Here is a 21829-nt window from a genome sequence, read left to right as displayed (position 1 = left end):
ACTCTTGGGCATGGTCCTGTGCAGAGCCAGGAGTTGGACTCGATGATCCTTGTGGGTCCCTTCCAACTCAACATATTCTGTGATCTACCCAAAACACCTCTGATGTAACAAGAGTTACATCAGTTCTCATCTCTAAGTGCCAAGTGAGCAGAATTATACAGCTACCTCCTCTGAGAGCTGACAGTCATATTCAGCAGATAGGGATACCAGTAGAGCAACAAGTGTTTCAATACATTTTCTACACAAATTTATTTTTTAAGTGAAATCTTTAAAAAAATAAATGGTGTCCAAGACTTAATTCATGTTATTTTCCTTTCACGTGGCTATGTGAAACAGAAAAGGCTTCCAGAAGCTGTGATTGATGTGAAAGTATTGCAGTTTAGGCAGTGCTGTTGATCAGTATCTGGTATTAGTCCCTTTGAAAATGTGCAGCTGTAATAGTAAGATTTCTCTTGTTTCAAAGCTATAAGACCACAGTTGACAGTGCTGATTATACTCAGCCATTGACATGTGGCAGGAAATAAATATGTGCTGTCATTTTGTGGATTTCTCCTTGCTGAGCAGGAGGTGGTCAGGGGTTTTTTGTTGTGACAGCACTGCTCTAAGTAGAAATTCGCCTTCTTTACCATCTCTCCATGATACTTTTCACAGAATTGTCAGAAGCTGTGGGTTTCTGTGCCACCACTGTATGGGTGATGTTTCTTTATATGCCCTTCTGCATGTAGTTAGACTTCCTTCTTGGCTATGTGTTCCTGCTTAGAGAGAAGCAAGTGGATGGAAAAGTGGAATTGATTCAAGTTCAGACTAAGAAAGACCAACATTGTAATAAGGTGGAGATGTTTCAAGGATTCTTGTGTGGGATGTTTTGTGGACCATACATAAGGTAAATGGGGGGAGGTGGGAAAGAGCAGTCTTCTCACTCAGGAGGCTGATGGTAAAATGCAAATCCATATAGGCTTTTTACTCTTTCTTTAGGGATCGAAATCTTTATGTATGAGGAACAAGCGAAAGCCGCTCTAATAAAAGGAACTGTTGCTTCTCTTAATTTACAGAGTTAGTACTTAAGGTGTACAACAACAAAGGAAAGCAGGAAAGAAAAAGGAGATTGGATGACTGCAGGAAAAATTCTGCAAGGAAAATGAAGCCTGGGGTTCACTTTTGTTTTCATTTCTTGCTCCAGGTATCCTCATCATGATGTCCATGTGTAATGAAGTACATGTATACGAATACATCCCTTCAGTCCGGCAGACCGACCTATGTCACTACCACGAACTCTACTACGATGCAGCTTGTACCTTAGGGGCCTACCATCCACTGCTCTACGAGAAGCTCTTGGTGCAGAGGATGAACAAAGGTTTGCAGGATGATCTGTATCGGAAGGGGAAAGTCATTTTGCCAGGGTTCAAAGCTGTCAAGTGCCCCAAAAGAAATTTCTCACACTTGTAGAAGTAAGTCCTTCAGAAACAATGTGCAATAAGGTACTACTGTCGTACTATAAACAAGAAGAGAATACTTGAAAAAACGTATCTTAGACCAATCTAGTCTTGAGTCTATAAATTGTAATTAAGTAGCAGGCATGAGAAATACTTCTTTTCTGAGCCTGAGTATTTATTACTGCTTTGCAAATAGTTACAGAAAAAGAAAACAAAGGCTTAGCTCATGAAGGTGCAAAGGACATACTTAGGCAGAAATATAATGTATCGTTGTTGGTGTGAGTGTCAGAATTTGTCGGTGGTCTCTTATGCCACATATGCTAGACTGTAATTTTTTTTAATGAACTTATTTAACTGTCAAACCTGACATTGTGAAACAGCCTCTATTGTTCATGTATGTACAGAACGGCCAGTTGAACAATGCAGTGTTTCCCATGGCTTTGTAAGATTTTCAGACTCTCCCAAAATGAAGTAATTGCTACTCCAAGCTATGCAGTCATTAACTGGAGTAGACTGTAATGCCTGCTCATATGCAGGCTCAGTTACAGGCCTCCAGCTGTACAGGGGCCTTACGGTCGCTGTGAAGTCAGTGCAGTCAGAGGTGGCTGTACACACAGCCAAACCCATTAAACTACTGGATGTACTTCTCATGCCAGACTCCTATGCTCACACTGTCTGCAGAGGGAAGAGAGAAATATCTCATTTCTTTAGAGAAAAACAAACATATTTGTAACCCATTTAGGAAGAGAAACTAAAGTATTATCAGGAAGGTCTGAGATGGGCATGCTGCCTTCCCCCAGTCTGCACAATACAGAATATCCAGAGAAAGCCAAGGGAGGCTGTGCAGCACTCACACATCACACTGAAAGCAACCATAGAGGGGGGTCACCTTTCTGCAACAAAGATAGCATACAGGAATATAGACATTATTTGTTAAGTATTTCATTGGTATCTGAATCAAAGTCACTTAATCACAATTTATTGCTGATAAGAAAGTAGAGGGAGCGTTCTGACAAAAAGAAGACGATATCAGTATTTTTTACTTAATGTTTGAAAGACTATACCCCAGAGAAGCTGTAATGCCTCAAAAAAGCCTGACTACAGATTGCATATGGAGATAGTTTGATATTTTCACTCAAAACACACAATGAGAATATTCTCTAAGGCAGTTCTAAAAATACGCCCGATTGCTAATATATTTAAAACCTTATTTTCCTTATTTCCCAAGACTTCTGTTTCAGATTTTTCAAGTGGCAGGATGTAAATGGGTTTTTTTTCAGTATTTTGTTTGGGTTTTTTTCCCACACAACTGTACTCTTTCTTTTAGAGTAAGTTTAGCAGAAACGTGTGTATACAAAAGCACAGCTATATCCTACTCGTATCCATTCAGTAAAAAAGCAGACAGCTCAAAGAAACATTGAAAAGAATAGCTGAGTGGTTGTGGTGGAAAGTATTTTTTGTGTTTTTACTTAAACAAAAAGACTTTTGCCAGAAAGGCAAAAGAATGCAAACAACAATAATGACTATTTAATCTTCAATTGTAATGTAAGTATAATCACAAAATCCTTTTTCTCTCAGTCTGCTCTTTGGGAAGCATTATTTTCCTTCTTCTAAAACAAAGAATGTGTGTTTTACATAGGACTTAGCCTCCTTTTAGGGCTTTATGATGATCTTAAGATTCTTACTGACAAAAATTATGTCCAGATGATCTAATAACTGTACTTCTGTGCTGTATGGATTGTTATGTCCATAAGTCATTTTGGTACATGCCAAAATGAATAGGTTTTACTTATATTAGCCTTAGACTCTGGATATATTACATACCAATTTCTTTTTAATGTTATATATGGTGGCAACTTTTATTCTTAAAGTTAATAACATTGTTACTTAATGTGTGGGGAATAGATAACCTACATAGAACTAATCTCTTTTTCCATATGTTTGGTACCCTGTTTGCAAAACATTCAAAGTCTGAACAGTGCAGTCAAACAGGTCTCTCTCTGCTGTACACTGTGTTAGCTATGACATGTTTGTAAAGGAAGGGAGTTGATTAGCTTTCTAAGACTAGTGAATATGCTACTTTTCAATAAGCAGCAAATTCTCAAGTTCCAAAGGAAAAAAGTGAATATCACTTTGGCCTGCAACCACTAACTTTTAACTTTGATTTTTGCAAAGAAAAATACTAACTGCATTGCTCAACTACCCACAGCAGGATTATGTAGTATTACTCCCTCAAAAATTTGTCAGAATAATCAACATAGTTGTTGTACAGAACAAGGAAAATTATAAAGTTTCACCTAACAAGTGCTAAGCATACCTACTTATTACATCATTTATATACCAATGCAGAACCAGGTATGAGATGTTACAAAATGAACTGTATATTTTTAATTTACTGGACCGCACATTCAAGCCCTCACAGCCAAAATCTTTTCTTTGCCGTATCCTTATTGTATGGCAGTCAGTTGTCCTTCCACAAGTGCAAACGTGGGTGCTGTAGCACCATCACCTCAGAAGATGCCGCAGAGCTGTGCTGCAAATGCTTGCTCACAGAGGAGGAAGACCAACCTGGGGTGCCATCTTTAAAAAATAAGCATCCCTGGTGTGGCTTCCCAACACTGGTTTACACTGTGATGTTTCACTGGTCTACCTGGTCAAACACCTTGTAGTTGCTTAAAGAGCATTTTCTCTCCTACCTTGTCTTGTCCTCCTTCGGTTTTTGGCACAAGTGCAAGTTCACAAGTTACTGCTGTTAAGACAGTAGAGAGAGTTTTCTGACAAAAAGAAGAGGATGTAAGCATTTTTTACTTAATGTTTGAAAGACTATACCCCAGAGAAATTGTAATGCCTACAAAAAAATTTGTGTTTGAACTGCTAACTGAGGGCTCACCTCCACTTGCTGCAAGGGTGGAAGGGGCAGAAATAAAGGGGAAACATAAAGGACCTGTGGAGGTGCTCCCTCCACCACTGCTTACACTCTGTCGCATTGGCATTGTTGCTTTTATGAGAGCCCACCAAGTATTTCTGCATTAATGGGCATGTCCTCATCCCTTGTGAGGGCAGAGAGATCTTTACAAAGAATTGTGTTCAGTAAATTTAAAACAATGAGCGTGCAACAATACTGAACTGTGTATCTTTTAAAAATAATAGAAGAGTGCTGCTTTTATATCTATACAGTAAACGCAGGAATGTTAGAGGAAGTGCATTTTCTCACCAAGATCATGGGGCTTTTTGGGGAAAAGATACAGGCATGGCTTTGTAGCTCTTCAGTGTGGTTGTCGCACACTAACAGAGTAGAACAGCACTGTAAACAAGAGAGGTTTGCACAAACCCAGCTTGTGAGGTGCATCATCAGCCAAGCAATTGCCTCTGCTATTGGACCCCTCGGCTCCCTTCACACTTGTTGCAGGTTTTAAATATATGGAGTTTTACTGACAAGTAGGAACAAGTTGCCTTCAAACACTGTGGAGCCTCATTGCTGTGCCCTGGTGCTCTGGACAACAGCTGAAGTTAGCTGAAACAAACCAGAAACACAGCAGCAGCTTAAGGAAATGTGCTGAGTTTATGCTGAATTTCATTATGCTCCTTTTTCCCCACTGTGAATTCTATAGCTTTTCTGACTTGTGGTCCTCTATCATTTTATGCGTTCAGCCTTTGGATGGTTAAATCAAGGTATTCTTCTGTTTATTCAAGAAAAAAAAAATCTTTTGCTTCATTTTGGGTCAAAATCTTTTTACTAGAAAAAAACATTAAATTGTTCTATTTCTCTATAATTCTAAAGGTTACTACAGCATAAACTCACAGTTCAGTCAGTCATTCCCTGGATTAAACTGCTACATCTTTTTTTACCTTGCTGTGCAGTTTTATGCCATAGAAACTCTGGTAAATTCACTGACATTAACAATATATAAGAAATAATGTACCTTTGGAGAGGAAGGGGGGTGATATAAACACTCTAATCTACAGTCTTACTGTACAAATTTAAGTTAAGCGTTGCTTGTCTTTAGTCAGGACATTTTCTTTGGTGAAGAGATCCAAATTCTGAACTTTTTGCTATAAGTTGCCAGTGTCAGGAAACCCAAGACAGTCTTTTTCTTAAATGAAGACAAGTGTCTACACTCACACTCTGTTGCACAGACTGAATACAGTCATTTTAGAAACTGATTTCATGAAACAGAAATTTAAACACACGTGTAGACCAATCCGTAGTGGGGGTTTTAATTTCCTTTTTCTTCAGCAGTTTTTAAGGATGGAAAATGCCATTTGGACAGTGACACAGATGTACCATGAAAGGAGTGTTAAATGAATTGACTGCAAAAATAAATGGCTACTATTTTTCCCTTCGTGCTCTCTAAAGTTGATGTGTATTGAATAAATGAAATTGTTCTTTGAAGTAGGTAATTCAGAAGCCTGTCACTAGAAAGCATCTGAATCTTTGCCAGCACAAAGCAGATACCTGATTTAATTGTTTGAAATTTATTGTAGCCCATGTCTGGGCATACCTGCATCATTGAATGAATTTTGACACTGCAGATGTCTTCTCTCTGGCTTAGTGATCAGATTCAGAATTTTGTTCTTGAAATAAGAGTTGTGTGTAAAAGCCTTACTTTTCTTTATATCATCTCATCACTCTTATAATATGTAGTCATTGAACTATTCAAATATAGACTGTGTACTTTTTTAATAGCTTTGAGAATTATTTTATATGATGATTTTTTTAAATGAATGTGTACTCTAATAACAAAGCTTAAGATTTTACAGGAGTCACATTTTTAAGCAGTGTTTGTATACATTTTAACACTTTTTATATTTTCTATTATGATTTTGTATATTTTTATGTATGCACAGTGTACAGATTTTTTCCTGTAAATAAAACATTTGTTTTCATTTGTTTACGAGTGCTGGTGTTTCCATATTACCTTAAAGGAATGACACTGAACTGCTGGTGGAACAAAAGAGGGAAGGTGCCTGTCAGTTCTGCCCACAATTTCAGTGAAATCTCAAATGGAAACGGACAGCTAGGCTGACAAGTAGCTATCACAGTAAACTACAGAAAGGAGGCAAATATTGTAAAGCCAGCTTTATTCTAAAATGAACATATGTACCTGAGCAGGTGCACCAGGATTCCCTGGGAGAATATATTCACTATACTGCTCTATATTTGGCAGTAGATTTCAAGAGCTCTTTAAGGAGGTCACGCTCCAATGATTTGATGGTGTACTTGAAATGCTGGTACACTTCAGCTAAATGGCTGTGCCACCCATTCAAGGAATCCATTCTCATAAGAGAACAGACTTCTTAATAAGTTATTCATTAAAATGAAAACCAACTTAACAAAGGGAAAATGTAACTTGTCATTCAGTCTGGGATGAAATACCACATAATTCAACCACTGCAGGTCTGCTTACATATGTTAAATGTGAGGCATTCTGCTACTTTTGGTAGTCTTTCAACTCTGCAGTGGCTGGAGTTGGGCCAATGGAGGTGCTAGTCAGTGTTTTCATCCCAGGGAGTCACCTTGAGTCCATGCCGACAATAAAGCTGGTTACGCATTAGTGGAATGATAAAAGTTGGATTGCCATTGTGTATGCCCCTGGCAGCCAGTAATTGTGCAGCTCATCCTATGTATTACACCATGTCCTGGCAGGCAGTGTTGAGGGGATAATTACTGTATGTCATAATATGCAAGTAACACCTCTCAGAAAACTCAGAACAATGAGCTACACTAGGGGATAAACGGAATGCTGGGATGCACAAACAGAGCAACTAATTGATGCTTTTCAAATCCATCAACTTTGGGTTTCTGTTTTTTTTTTCATTTAAAAAACAACAACAAAACATGATCACTGTATTCCATCTATTAAAATGCTCAGTCAACTTCACTGTCTATAACGAGAGAGGACATTCTTGTCTCACTGCATTCAAACCTGTACCTCAGTAGGAGGTTGACATCCATGAACTATATTGTGTGGGGTACAGAGAACATCTTGCTGTACTCGCTATTCTTTAGCAGTACAGGTATAGGAGATGCAACACTACCTTTCTGATAGGGAGCCTTGAAGGCAACTCACTTTCATGTTTATTCCTGAAATTGCACTGCCTTGGTCTGAACAACATGCCTTTGATGGAGGGATCTTTTATTGTGTATGCATAGAAACCAGCTGTGTTTCACTTGAGCAGTTCTTAGGGGCGTAAATCTACTGATAGGTCAAACTTAATACTGGTATTTTGGTCTGTTTATCTGCATTATTAGCTTGCCTGTTGTGATCTGGCTGAAAGACATGTCTCAGGATGATTAATTCGACTTGCTGTCTTGACTGCAGCATGAACCTGTGATTCTCCCCCTCTACTCTGCTCTGGTGAAACCCCACTTGGAAGTAGTGCATCCAGATCTGGGACCTCCAACATAAGAAGGATGTGGACCTGCTGGAGCAAATCCAGAGGAGGACCATGAAGAGGTCAAAGGGCTTGAGCATCTCTGAGAAAAGGCTGAGAGAGTTAGGGTTGTTGGAAAAGAGAAGGCTCTGGGAAGACCTTACTGTGGCCTTTCAGTATTTAAAGTGGCCTTACAAGAAAGATGGGACAGGCTTTTAGTAAGGCCTGTAGCAGTAGGACAAGAAGTAATGGTTTTAATCTAAAAGAGGGTAGATTTTGACTAGATATAAGGAAGAAATTTTCTACAATGAGTGGTGGAACACTGGAACGGGTTGCCCAGAGAGATGGTAGATGCCTCATCCCTGGAAACATTCAAGGTCAGATTGGATAGCTGTACTGTATGTAGTGGACCCCTGCATATTTCTATAAAACCCATTTCTGAAAGTCTGATTCTAATTTAGATAAAGGGATTTAAGAAGTTACTGTAGAGCTGATATTTCTTGTTTCTGTCTGGTTTGCGGTGTTTAATTCTATTATTATTATCTTCAGAATCTGAACTCAAAACAAGAGTAACTCCTACTACATTGAACTGTTGGTCCTCTACTAACATCCAGTGAATGCCTAAAAGGTTTCCCTGATGAAATACACAGTCCCAAGCATGATTACCAAAAGGCTTATAATTTGAATAGTTGTTTCAAGCATGAGATTATGAAACTAAACTAGTTCATGCTAGCAATATGGGGACAGAAAGTGAAGTGTTTATGGTGTCCCAGTATGAAGAAAAGACAACTACCAAAGAAAGACTCTTTGAGAAATAAAGGTTTGTAAACTGTCTACAAATAAATTTAGTTTGACAGCAGTTACTATACTAAACATCAGAGGAACAAAGCTCTGTAGCAGCTTCTACTTCAAAAGACAGTGAACCTCAAATGTATTTTCATTTGGACACAGTCAAATTTCTCAATTGCATTAAATAATGCAGTTTATAATGGAAAGAGAATTATTCTAATGAATTAGAGGCCCAGTACAGTTTTATATTGTATTTCCCATACTGTGGCAACCATTATTTCTTTGAGTACAGCAGCTTTTTTGCCCCGAAGGTAGAAGGACATCAGGATTAAATCATAAAATAAAGTTCTACAGATCTGAATTAGAATTGCCAAGCAAGTCCAGGAGGGTTTGAGCCCTAATCTAACCTCTAATCCTCAAATTTCTCCTCCTGTAAGACTAGGATGATGATAATCATCTGCTTTGCAAGGATACCGAGGATTAACTCAATTAAAAGTATTTGTTTAGGGGAGGTTACATAAAGGCTGAAAAATATTCTCTGTCTAGGAAAACTCATTTTTTTTTCTCCATCCATCTAATCTGAAAAGATTGTTGCTTGAATTGTTAGCTAGATACATGACTGCAAAGATATGCCTGGTACACACAGTAAAACTCTGAGAAGTAAACTTAACTGCCACAATATGTAGAAAAACATCCTGCTCTGACTAAGATTTTAGTATTATGCCGCTGCCACAAGACAAGAGATTACTCAGTTATTGAACAGGAGTGGAAAATTAGAGGTTCTGTCACCTCCAGGGTTATGCTTACTTTTTCAAATCTTTTTCATCTGTTGAATTTGATTGTCCTCATAAAGCAACTAAATTCTTTATCTAATACGTTGCATAGTATTAGAGAATATTGCATTCCGTTTTCTTCAGATGACCTATGCTTGCATTCAGCTTTGAAATGGTAAGTTGTAGCAAGTACAAATCTGGAGTCCTACTTATAAAACATAGACATGTTATAGAAAAACATATTTCAATTCAATTCTAATGTATTAGAATTCTGAGGCTAAATTAATGCTTGACCTTAACCAAACCAAGGCATGGGCTAAAATTCAGTCTGATCCCTGATCTGGCATTGCAGCTGAGGTCACTCCAACAGAAGATCCTGTGACATCTGTTCAGTGTGGCTTGGCAATGCCATTTTTAAGAGTAGCTCAAGTTCAGACTGGAGCTGCCCTTCAAGGACCTTAGCTGCCCACACCAAACTTGGAAATAAATTCAGGAAAAAAACCCAAAATGTACTTTCACACAACTTCTAGATCACACCAAAGTAGTGGCAAGTGAGAAACAGCACAATCATTAATACTTCATCCATTTTTTCCCTGCATTTATCTTAGGACTGACTGAGCCCTTGACCATCCAGACTTTCCCTTGCAGATAGATGTACAGGTGAAGACAGCAAAGAAATACCACTTTTGTTGAGTTTCTGCTGATGTCTACTTGCAAGGGCAAACAGGCTACCAAGGGGCCTTGCTTACAAAAATCTGAACACCTTTTATTTAGCTGTGAACATACCACATTCCTTGCTCTGTGGTAAGCTCTGGATACTGGAAACTTCTGTTATCTATCAATCTACCCTGTAGGTATAATATTACAGATGGAAGTCTATGAAAAACAGCTGATTGTAAATGATCTTCTGAAACTGCCAGCACAACTATAGGCTGATCACTATAGGCAAGTGCAAACAATTTGACCGAAGCTGTTTTCCCTGTACTGGAGAAAATTTGAGATGTGCAACCCTACAAATTCTTTGAATCCTTAAAGAGTTTGTTGTTTTATTGCCTTTTGTATGATGACAGTGATATTAGATGTCAAATCTCATCTACAGATATTTCCTTGCTACCTCCCAAACAGGCAGCAATGTTAATCTCATGTCATTCAGTCACTGCAGTTAACACTGATTTCCCTGTCTCCTCTAGGGTAAGTATGACTATGACCCTTTCTATTGACCAGAATTGCCTGCAAGGTTGTCAGGAAACAGTTGGGACAATGGTCCCTCTTTTCTAAGCTAATCTCAAGGAAAATGCACTAGAATGGATATGATCTCTTAAGTTGAGGTACAGCTATATTTTTGTCTGAAATTTGGCTAGTCCAAATAGATCAAAATGTTGGGGGCTTATTCTAAATGACACTGGGACTTATTCTAAATGACCCTTTCCTTTGTCTAATGTGGACATCTCTTCCCACTTTTGTGAAGCCTCACATTTCTCTGGTGCTATAGAAAGAGCAATACAGGAAGAGACATCAATATATTAGATGCTGTTTGAAATTATATATAAAGAGATATTGCTGCCCTTCACTTTCTGTGTCTTCCAGAAAGTAGGATCTTTTAACTGGATGCAATTTCCCTTAGTGCATTCCCTAGCCATAAATCGTAAATCATTATATAGTTTAAAACACTTGTGCTTATCCTGTGTTTGTGTTCATTCATGTGTATTAGTTTCCAACTTTATTCAGTATTTTGCTTGCATGAGAGGTGGTCTGGCTGCCTGCTTCCTTCTTTTGCCCTGGGTCTTGAAGAAGCAAGTTCTAAACCTTCTGTGATGTTGAAGCCATTCCAGTCCCCGCCCTGAGCATCCACAGGACAGGCAGGATAGGGCTAAGCTCATGTCAACATACTCAGACAGGTTGTACCAAGGATGTAGCCTGGGGCAGCATGAAGGCTGGCTAGGGCTGCTTGAGACCCTAGTTAAATGCCCAGGTAATTTACCTGAATTGATCTTTTTCTCATGAGCTGAGAGAGAAATTCCTAAAGTAATTTTGAACTTACTGTGTGAAATGTAATTATACCTTATGACAGCAGCAAAGGTGCCCTTGAGACTTTTCTTCTCTTTGCCCCTCAACTTTAAAAAGTCATAACACTACATGTTGGCAGAGAAATAAAGTCAAAACATTTCTGAAATGTACTGCAGTATTATACTTAGTGTAGAGTATTCTGCAGTAAAAGATCATTTTGACTTGACCCATTTTTGACTTAAGAGCTTGGGTGTGCCATTCTGTTTGGACTATTAATTACCCCAAATCAGCCAAGCTACCAGTGATGAGATAAAAAAACCCCAGATCATGAGTATTGACATCTATGTGAATTTTAATGAAAAATTATAACAGGATAATGATTCTTATGGTAAGCCCACAAACGTCTTGAAGGTAATGAACTAAGCAAACAGAGTCTCTTTTTAGGACTTAATAGGTGTGTTCCAATTTATGTATAAAATGAGGTTTGGCACAATTGTCCCTGCATTGTGTACTGTCTTTCTGGATCTGTAGTTTTGTTTCCTTGTGCAGCTAAAATATCTTAGTTTTCCAAGTGTGAAAATGAGCAGCTTAAAAAATACGATGTTAAATTACCCACATATTCCTCCAGCTTTAACAATGTTAATTTTAATTTTGTTGGAAATACTGAAAACTACACAATACCACATGAAAATTGATTGAAAATATAGCTGTTATACAGCTAGTGGATAAATGTTAAGGTTATTTATTTTTTTTATCACTATCACATGTATCTGTCCCAAAGCACATGTGCATTTCTCCCTACTCAGTGCATCAGGTAAGATAAAGAAGGACTGAAAAGGGTTGGTATAAAACTGCATATACAGAGAACAAATAGATTATCATTAAAGAAAGAAGGACTCCTTGTTCCTCATGTGCTGGCAGGGAAGTTCCACAAAGGCCCTGGAAGAGGGGGCTGCCCCAAGTAGCAAGGCATTCATTAGGTGAGAGGTGGGTGGTGGTGGTATAGCTTCCCTGGGGACTGTCACAGTCACAATGGAGGTGCCTGGGAGGTGTCTGATGTGTGTGATGCTGGGCCCAGGTCCCACTGAGGAACACTCTTTACATACATCACTATTATTATTTAAATCTTGTCAGGAAAGAAGTCTTTGCATTTGGCTTTGTTTTGTCATTCTTTCTATATAATTTCTCCCTCACCCAGCACCCCTCAATACATGATAAATTTGGAAAGGGCACAGTATTAATGACTTTCAAGTGAGTGTGTATATTCTTTTCAGCATCACTTTTCCAAATCCTTGGGGAAAATGACAGGGTCACCTTCTATTTCTAAAAGTGCAATTATTTTAATGCAAGAAGACAGAGACTAGGAGTCAAATCACTGATTGTGGACTTATATTCACATCTAATACATCCCTTCCTTCACACTCTCTCTCCTTACTTTTGCTCAGAGGCACTTTCTGACACCAGAAATAGCACATTGCTGATCACATGGTTTGGGTGGACTTCTTCCCAATTGTAATATGCAAAAGAGTACTAGATGTGCTAGCCTGAGTTTCAGTAATCCAGGGAGACTTAAGTGCACTACTAAAAATACAAAAGTAATTAACGAAAAGCTCATGAGCTGCAGTGAAGCAAGTCTATTTTACATCAGCAAAGATTGTGACTTGTAATCTGACCAGTGATTTCCAGCTTAAACAGTGCATCTCTGTCCTCCTGGAGAACAGCAGATGAAGAAGGACACCTCATGCCATCCCACCTGAGGGAGTTCCTGTAGCTGGAAAGAAATTTATAATTTTCCTAAGCAATTTATCACCTCAGGTCATTGCAGTAGGCAATGGCAAAGACAAAACTTTTTATCTGGGGTTCCAGGACCATGCAAGAGACTCAGGGACTGCTTGAGAATTAATTTAACAATGTGCTCTGCAGGATGAGTTCTGAGGCTGACTCAGAGGCTGACAGTTCCACAGTACTCCTCACAGATTTATAATAGCTGGAAGATAACACTACAGCTACAGTCAACCAATGTCATTTGCAGTCTTGAGGGCATGTCCCAGAGCAAAAAAGTTAGCTTACACATAGAGAGCTAAAAATTATGCCAAATGTTCTCCGTATATTTATGAGATGCAGGACTAAATAGCCTACTGTGGTATCTCACATCTGCAAAGAGAGGGCTGGGAAAAATGCAGGCCAGATAATTTCTGTGTTGGGAGACACCAGTCTCCTGTGACAATTCTCAGCTAAGTATGAAGACCAGGAAAGCTGAGAACTGGGAAGATTAACAACTTCTTTTGCTGAGGTGTTAAATTTACAAAAAAAGAGTGAGAACAACTACAGAGTAGCTGAGGTGCCAAGAGCACCACTGACGCATTGGATGAGGGTGTTACTATTGTTCCTGTTCTGAAAGGAACACCCTTTCTGAGTGAAGCACATTTCTCAGTGTCAGTTCAAACCAATTATTTTTACTGCTAATACACAGTGGCACAGCAGAGGAGAACTGCAGGTTAATGCTGGACATTAGCTATCATTTTGGTTTTATTAGTGAAAAGTATTTATCCCAAATCTGATCCAGCTCCCCTCCTTAAGACAGGATTGTCACATCTCCATGTGTAAAGACAATGCCAAAATGTACCTGTGATCAATGTTATAGTCTGCTCCAGCAATCCCAGCGCAATCAGATGATCTCATGGAAGTCAAGGTTCTCAAAGTGCTCAGAGAATAAAGAAGCAAGACAAATGCTCTTTAGAAGTTTCCATAAGAATTAAAAAAGGTAAGGGGAAGGAGAAAAAGTTACTGGTTTGCTTCTGCATTAGTATTTTTCAAATGGAATGCTCTATCTGTTTCAACATCAGCTCAGACTAGACTTTGGAAATGAAGTCCTGGTCTTGGGAAAGGCAATAGTACTTTTTCCTTCTAATTTCAGAGAGGTTTCACAGCTTGCTTGAGATCTTTCCCTCAAACTCCAGGAACAGATTCTTTTGTTGTTTAAGAACTTTGGGTTAGAGGAAGCATGCCAAAAATGATCTCAGGCTGTGGCAAAACTGGAATATATTTGGCTGTTATATTCAACTTCTCCCTTGTCTCAGCTCCATAATAATATAATGCTGATAAATATCAAGTTAAGCTCCAGCATACACTGGGCAAGAAAAGATAAAGGGTGTTTCTTTGCTTTGTAATAGTGTAATGGATATAATGACGAAAGAAAACTGAGAACAACCTCTAACATGTATTTTAATTAAAAAAAAGGTAAGGTGTTTTCATAAACTGTGCATATTTTTCAGATTTCCAACTGCAAAACACTTTGAAAACTTCCAGATCTGCCATTATCAAACTTTAGAGTCAGAATTATCAACACAGAAGCATTAGGAAGCTCATTTTGAGTACTGAAAATGACATTTACAGAAATGAAGGACCTGAACTGGATCTAGGCATTTTAGAATTTGCCTTGGTCGTCATGAGACAAAATTCATTATCTATTTTGGCATGTAGCTGAACTGGGAATTTAACAATAAGAATGCAGAAGTCCACAAAAACAGTAACTGCAATGATCATTTGTTTTCAAGAGGATCTGTCATGAAAATGGTATTTTCAAATGGTGTCCTCCTTTATTTTTTTTCAAGTTCATGAAATCCCATCATCTTCTTGTCCATCTTTTCTCCCACTTCTCAACCTCACCAAATGTTTGAGTATTCTTCTTGTAAATACCTTTGGCAAGCATGCAAAACACTGAAGCATGCAAATTAATACCCCTTGTGCCTTCAAAAGAACACAAGCAAGGTCAATAAGCAAGCAGTTTTCTGTTCCTCCTATCTAGCAATATGTTCGTATTTGCAAACACTTCCACCCCAAGACTCCAGTAGTATTGCTTGGACAAGCTTTGAATGTCCTTCTTGTAAAGACACATCTCTAGGACTGGTAGTCACAATGGTCAAGAATGCCTGATAGACCCTGAAGAAAATACAATTTAAAAGTAATATTTGTCTTACCTGCTTATTCATAAGTATGTAGATAATGGGATTGCAAACAGTGCTGCTTTTTGCTAGGATGGAAGGTATGATGCTTGTAACTGGAGTCACGACACCTGGCTTACCAAATGTTGCAAGTAATGCTATAACTCCATAGGGAATCCAGCACACAAGATAACAAATAACTGTAGTGATCACCATGAACAGTACGTGGTATTCTCTTTTGCGGGCAGCATTCTTGTGGATTTTTCCAACCTAGGGGAAGATGAAAAAAGATAGAATTTAAGAAGCTGAGCTGTTGGATTGACTGCATGAACAACCTGGGACTATTGGTCTTGGATCAGCAATGACAATCAACACTGTTGCTCCTGAAGCAAAACAAACACAAACCTGAAAGTGACCGAATGCAGTGGGAAGACTTTCATTATCTCCATTAGGCACTAGGGGAAGACCTGCAGAGACCACACTGCATTGCCAGTATAAACCAGAATCCCAGTGGAGGTTGTAGCAAATGCTAAAATAACAGCCAATTTTTATTTTTAAGCTTTGGTGTGAATACATTTTTCTGCAGACATCTATGGAACACTCTTCCAGTGTGTTTGTATGGCTGAGCACATTGGTGGTAACAGTGAGGAACAAGCTTCATTCCCTACACAGAATGTACATTCAGTGCTATACACAAGCATTATTTAAAAGAAAGCTTCCTGTGCAGTAGCTCTGTGAGATGGACATTAAGGTTGATCGAAAGGACATGGAAGTCAGCATAAGATTGGGTGGGGAATAGATAAGGTTTGGGTACTTAACCTTATTTTATAGGGATTATTAAAAAGTTCTTAGGAAACATTTGAGAATATTAACTCCAGAATAGCAAGGCTGGTTCTCCCTAAGCATCTTTGCAGCCAACAAAGAAAAGCAAAATCTGCAGGGAGGTTCATCTTGGAGACAGCCTCTATCCACTGACTCTAGATGGAGACTCGCACATTTGGTCTCCTGAGGTTATGGTTGATTCCTCAACTTTCTCCCAGCGTGCGTTTAGCAAACCCAGATGTACCAGTAGAATTTCAGGCACTATTCAAAAGTTTAAATTATTTTGACTGAGTCTTGTACTCAGCCAAGTATAATTTATGTCCACTTTAAGGTCTCTTTGCCTCTGGAATGCAGTACTTGAGAGTAAACAATGCCCAAGGGAACTAAATCCATGTAAAACTACAAACATAAATAAGCAAAAAGACATCTCCCTGTAATGGAATGCACACAAACCTTACCTTACCTAAAAAAAACCAAACAAAAAACGTTTAGAATGGATAGGTTTAGGCTGATGAAGAAGAACACTGATGTACACAACTCTATAAATGAATAGAACACAGTTAAAGGTGGAACCAACCACCCCAGTCAAATGTCATCTGTTGCCGGACACATAACATGCACATGCTAATGCAGTGGAAATAGTCAGAGCTTTACCTACCTCTTTGTAATATAGGTATTTTTGCATAATGTATGTGTTATGTATCAGACTGTGAGTTAAAAACATATTTAGTGACTGTGCAAAGTACATATGAAGGCAAAATAATATGGTGACACTGTTTCTTTTTAGTTAACTATGACTCTAGGCTTCTAGAATGGTTGGTTCTATCCAGAGTTTCAGTGGAAATGTTCCTGCTAAAAGTAAATAAAACAAACACAAACTTAGTCTGCCCAAAAATAAGAAGTATTTTTCCTGTCTAGTTTTGTAATGGTTTTCTGCAAAATGGCAATTGCAAAATAAAATTCATCCTTTCTGAAAAGACTTAGGACTACTTTTTTTTTTTAAAGAATTGAACCTGTTTATTTCATAATTACTTTAACTTGAGGAAAGGATTAATAATAGATTATGGTCCAATCCTGTATTGCTTATTTGAACTAAATTTTTCATGACTAATGGGAAATTTCTCTGACTGAAGAATTCAGGATTCCATGTGAGCTGCAGCTATGCTACAAGTTAAATATTAATCAAGGAATGCAAAGCCCCAATTAGCCATGGCATCCACAGCTAAAGATCTTCAATATACACAGAAGCATCAGGCAACACATTTTTGCTCTGTGTTTAGATAATACCTCTGTCTTGAGGAGTTTGCAAGAGTTTACCCTCTGCATAGATAAAATATAGATCATAAAAAAGGAAGGAAAGATGTTTAAAAGTGGAGTGACTATGGGTGTGATTTTGGCACATATCCTTCTGTTTTCACATCTTTAGATTGTTTCCTTAGGAGGGGAAGTTTTGAAATCATGTACTATATTTATCCACATACTTTTGATGAAAGGCTGCATTGCCTTTTCAGCTTTGTAGCCTACCTTTAGAAGGTGTTATCTTTAAAAATTTTCTGTTTATAGATGCTGGAAGACCTCCAGCAAAATATAGGTCAACTTCATGTAGCCTACAGAAAGATAACACTTCTGCATGTGAAAAAGCAGTAGACATTTTAACATTAAATAATTCCATTTCGTATTTAAAAACTACTGGACAATTTAACACAATTGCTACACTGTATTTTCAGTAGTCAAATGGAAATGCCTCCCTGAATATCCAGCTGATAGAAGAGCATCAGATAGTGATGAGAAAAAATAGATTCAAATAATGTTTTAGAATAGCTGAGCTTGTACAGCTCAATCTAAATGTGAAAATATAGGATATGTATATATATATACTTTTAAAATACATAGGAGATCTAAACTAGATTTAAAAACTGCACAAGAAATACTGGCCCACTGGGATCAGATGGTTGGAAAACATGTCTTTGCTGTAAACAGCTGTTTTCTCTGGGACAAAGATCATCTCCTGCCAAATTTGGTAGTATAAATGTAGGGAAAGCCCTATATTTAAAGAAAAGAAGGCTGGAGGATTGGTCGTTGAGGGATTTTTAATGAGAAAACAGTGTTTCTCCCCTACTTTCATTCGGGGAACTAGCAGAAGTGTTTTGATTTTTCAGAACTCAGCTGGAGGCAGTGACAGTCAAGCTTGTCTGATCTCAGGCACTGAGCGTAAGACTGGCACAATTAGTTCTAGTCTGGATTTGCCCTGTAGCCACACTGCATCTCATGGACATACCCAGGACTCCTATTTCCAGTCAATCTGACACACAAAACACCACTACTTAGATAACTAGAGCACTGTGCAGCCCAGAAAAAAAGAAGACAGTAGCTACCTGCATCTGGGATGGGATTTACTACTTTAAATATTTTTCTTAGCCACCACATGGCTTTGTATGGGAGAAGAGGCCTGAGCAGTGCCCTGCCCAAGGGGACAGCCTTCCCCTTACTACGCTCCAGAGCCAAAAGTTAGACTTACTGCAGCCCCTGCTCACTTCTCTCTGGATTTAGCGGGCCAGTTGCAGGGCCAAGGGAATACTGGTGGCATTTCACCTGCTCAGAACAAGGCACAGGTGCCAGGAAAAACCTGAGGGAGGGTTGTACACAGAGATGGAGAGGCAACTGTGACACCCATAGTGACAGAGGCACATATCCAGTCACCCCTGTAAGGCATTAAAATGTACAGCTGTGCATATTCCTATCACACATGGGCAAGCTGGTTAATATATGTATGGCAAGGGAGTTGGGCTAATATTAGCTATTAAGAAGGGGGTGCTTCAGTGATGAAGATCTAACCTGTTTTAATTGAATTCCCCATGTTTTGTTTTTTGCATTTACCCTAGTCTCTTCTCCTTACTTAAGGTACCTATGTGCTTTTTCTCATAAAGAATTTCCTTCATATTTTACCTGCACCCATTTTCAGCTGTAAACATTTTGAAAGGTTATGAAGAACACATGACATCCCATCCATATAACCACTAAATGGAGAGACTATCCAGCATCCAGAGCCACTTCAAGTAGGGGACATGTACGTCATAGCATCTTAGAAATCAGGGGGCCTGTTTGTGCATTTGTCCTTCAAGTCAGTTTCTCTTTCTTCAACTATTTATTAAGATGGAAAATAATATCATGTTATTATACTCTGTGCATCTAAATAGTGCATGCTGTAAACATCCTTTATGTAGCTAACTCTAAACAAGCAATATGAAAATAAGGGCACAAAGTGCTTTTTTCATCACAGCTGATACATTATTCCTGGATCTGTCTTTTTACACTCAAATAACCGTATTTACTTCAAGACTTCAAAACTGCACAGTAAAGAGAAGGTTATTTATGAGCAGCAGTGTTTGTTGCCAGCATCTTTCAGTATCAGCTATAAGTGCTTGTTTTGACATAATCAAGTATTCAACAGTGCTACCAAAACCAGAGACAAATGAAATATTTATAATCATCTGAAGGCAGTCTGCCAATCTTTGAACATTTAGTCTACTACAGCTTCTTGAAATGAACAGAAGGGATCTAGACTGTTTAGGCAAAAGCTGCAGTAGAGGAAAAAGCTGGAAAAAGATCAGTCTTCTTTCTTCATAAACCAGACAAGTAAGACTGTTCTCTGTTATGTTTTTAACACAAGAAATTCAGAAATAGTCTCCATTTATTGGTATGAATAACTCTCTACTAAACCTTACAGTCAAACTAAGCAGTGACTGAAATGTCAGTTATGAGCTTTCTCCTCTCCCATCTCTACAGGTTCTGTTCTCAAGGAAAAACAAGGGGAAAAGGTGGAAAAAAAAGCCCTCCAAAGCATGGAGAGTTCTAAAAGGCTGTGGGAAACACACACTTCAAGTAATCCACTTTTCAGTGTGAGCTACCCCAGAACTATTATGGATTAAGAGTAAGATGGGTGAAGTATTATTGTTTAAAATCGACAATCATGGAAAAAGAGGGCTCACTGGCTTAAAAATAAATGCCTCCTTTATCAGCATATAGGTGGCTAAATTCAAATAAGTGAACACTGAAGAGATGTATTGTCTCTGTGGAAATGGAGACTGAACAGAAATATCTGTTTTAGGTCACCTTAGAATCCAATGGGCCTTGACTTTAGAAAGCATTTACACATATATGCACATGAGCATTTTGTTCAGTTGGAGCCACATGAGTTAATAGCAACAAATACAGCAGGTGGAAGCCATAAAACCACACAAGGGGCCATATAGCTAATTATTTTAATGTCACTGTTGAGTTTAGGATTTGAAGTTCATAGGAAGGATATTTTATCAGCTGAAGACCAACTTTTTGGGGAATTTTTGTTACTGAAATGGGAAATAGCTGTCTTAATGCCTCAAGGTGAAGTGATGCTTTAAATACAAAATTCAAGGCTTTGTAAACTGTCCTTGAAGCATAACTGCCATTGCTGCTAAAATCCACAAAGTCCTATTGTGAACTTAAGGAACACTATAATCCTCTTAGATGCAGGATTTTTTCACTGCACTAGCTAAGGAAGGGGCTTTTAGCAGCAATTTGTCTAACACAGTGAATATATTCCCATACACTAAACAAGGAGCTCATGGTGTCACTTCCATCATTGACAACTCATGTTTTATCCTGACCTTTTTTACTCACTGTGTAGTTTCTAGAACCAGTGTGCATGGGAAGATTAAAGGTGTATACGCACAGCTATCATTTGGTTTGCAGTAACAGTTTGGTTTTAGAAAGAAAAGTACATTAAATACTCCTATCTTCCCCAAGTGGGAAGCTACAGACCTGCCCAGCAAGGACAATAGTTACAAAAGCATCAGTGTGGGCTTCCCATGCACAGAGTTGGCCCAAGTCAATTCCAGTGTAAGAGCTGAACATGCACTGCACTCAGCTGCGGGTAACAAGCTCAGCCTGCCCACGAGTCAGCCTGTGCCCTGGGCCCAGCAATGGGCCAACACAGACATGGGAGGTCTGCAGCTGCCTTGCATCTCACCAGCCTGGAGTACAGGCAAAGTGTGCCTATCCCTACAGTATTTGGGATGGACAGACACGAGCAGCTGCCCACAGCAGCTGGACCTGCTCTTTCTGGTATGGGAAATACACAGCCAGAAAATAAGTGTTTCTGAGGTGAAATAGCATCACTGTAACACTGAAGAGCCATCAGCCCTGGCAGCTCATTTAAGCATGCATACTGTATATGATCACATTCCTATCTCCAAATGGCACAGACAAGGATTTAATGGACGAACTGTTCAGTGAATAAGGAGCTGGCTGGGTGGACGCAGCCAGAGAATTGTGGTCAATGGTTCTATGTCTAGGTGGAGGCTGAGTGGTGTCCCTCAGGGCTCTGTCTTGGGACCGGTGCTTTTCAATAACTTCAATGATGACACAGACAATGAGATCAAGTGCATGCCCAGCAAGTTTGAAGATGACACAAAGCTGAGTGGTGCAGTTGACAAAATGGAAGGATGCGATGCCATTCAGAGGGACCCAGACAAACTTGAAAAGTGGGACCAGAAAAACCTGTGTGAAATGATAGAATAGAATAGAATATTCTGAGTTGGAAGGGACCCACAAGGATCATGAAATTCCAACTCCTGCCCCTGCACAGGACAGTCTCAAGAATCACATCTTGTGACTGACAGCATTATCCAAGCGCTAAGTTTTGGAA

The 21829-nt window shown here is 38.8% G+C and overlaps 2 protein-coding genes across 4 annotated transcripts in view; one reads left to right on the top strand and one right to left on the bottom strand.

Moving 5' to 3' along the window:
- The window catches only part of ST6GAL2 (ST6 beta-galactoside alpha-2,6-sialyltransferase 2), a 49991-nt gene extending 43673 nt beyond the window's left edge, over positions 1-6318 (top strand). For all 3 annotated transcript variants that reach the window (XM_027674986.1, XM_027674987.1, XM_027674988.1), the window contains one exon: positions 1181-6318. In XM_027674986.1, coding sequence (XP_027530787.1) covers positions 1181-1446 — 266 coding nt within the window. In that variant the 3' untranslated portion in view covers positions 1447-6318. The remainder of the gene's footprint in view (positions 1-1180) is intronic.
- The window catches only part of LOC113963648 (pinopsin-like), a 62136-nt gene that overhangs the window by 2011 nt on the left and 38296 nt on the right, over positions 1-21829 (bottom strand). Inside the window, exon 3 of the mRNA XM_027674989.1 lies at positions 15358-15591. Coding sequence (XP_027530790.1) covers positions 15358-15591 — 234 coding nt within the window. The remainder of the gene's footprint in view (positions 1-15357; positions 15592-21829) is intronic.

Source organism: Neopelma chrysocephalum, unplaced genomic scaffold (assembly GCF_003984885.1).
Source record: "Neopelma chrysocephalum unplaced genomic scaffold, ASM398488v2 Primary Assembly neopelma1_25, whole genome shotgun sequence".
In the NCBI taxonomy this organism is placed as follows: domain Eukaryota; kingdom Metazoa; phylum Chordata; class Aves; order Passeriformes; family Pipridae; genus Neopelma; species Neopelma chrysocephalum.
The sequence above is the reverse complement of the archived record's forward strand: the minus strand, read 5'-3'. Positions and strand labels throughout refer to the sequence as shown.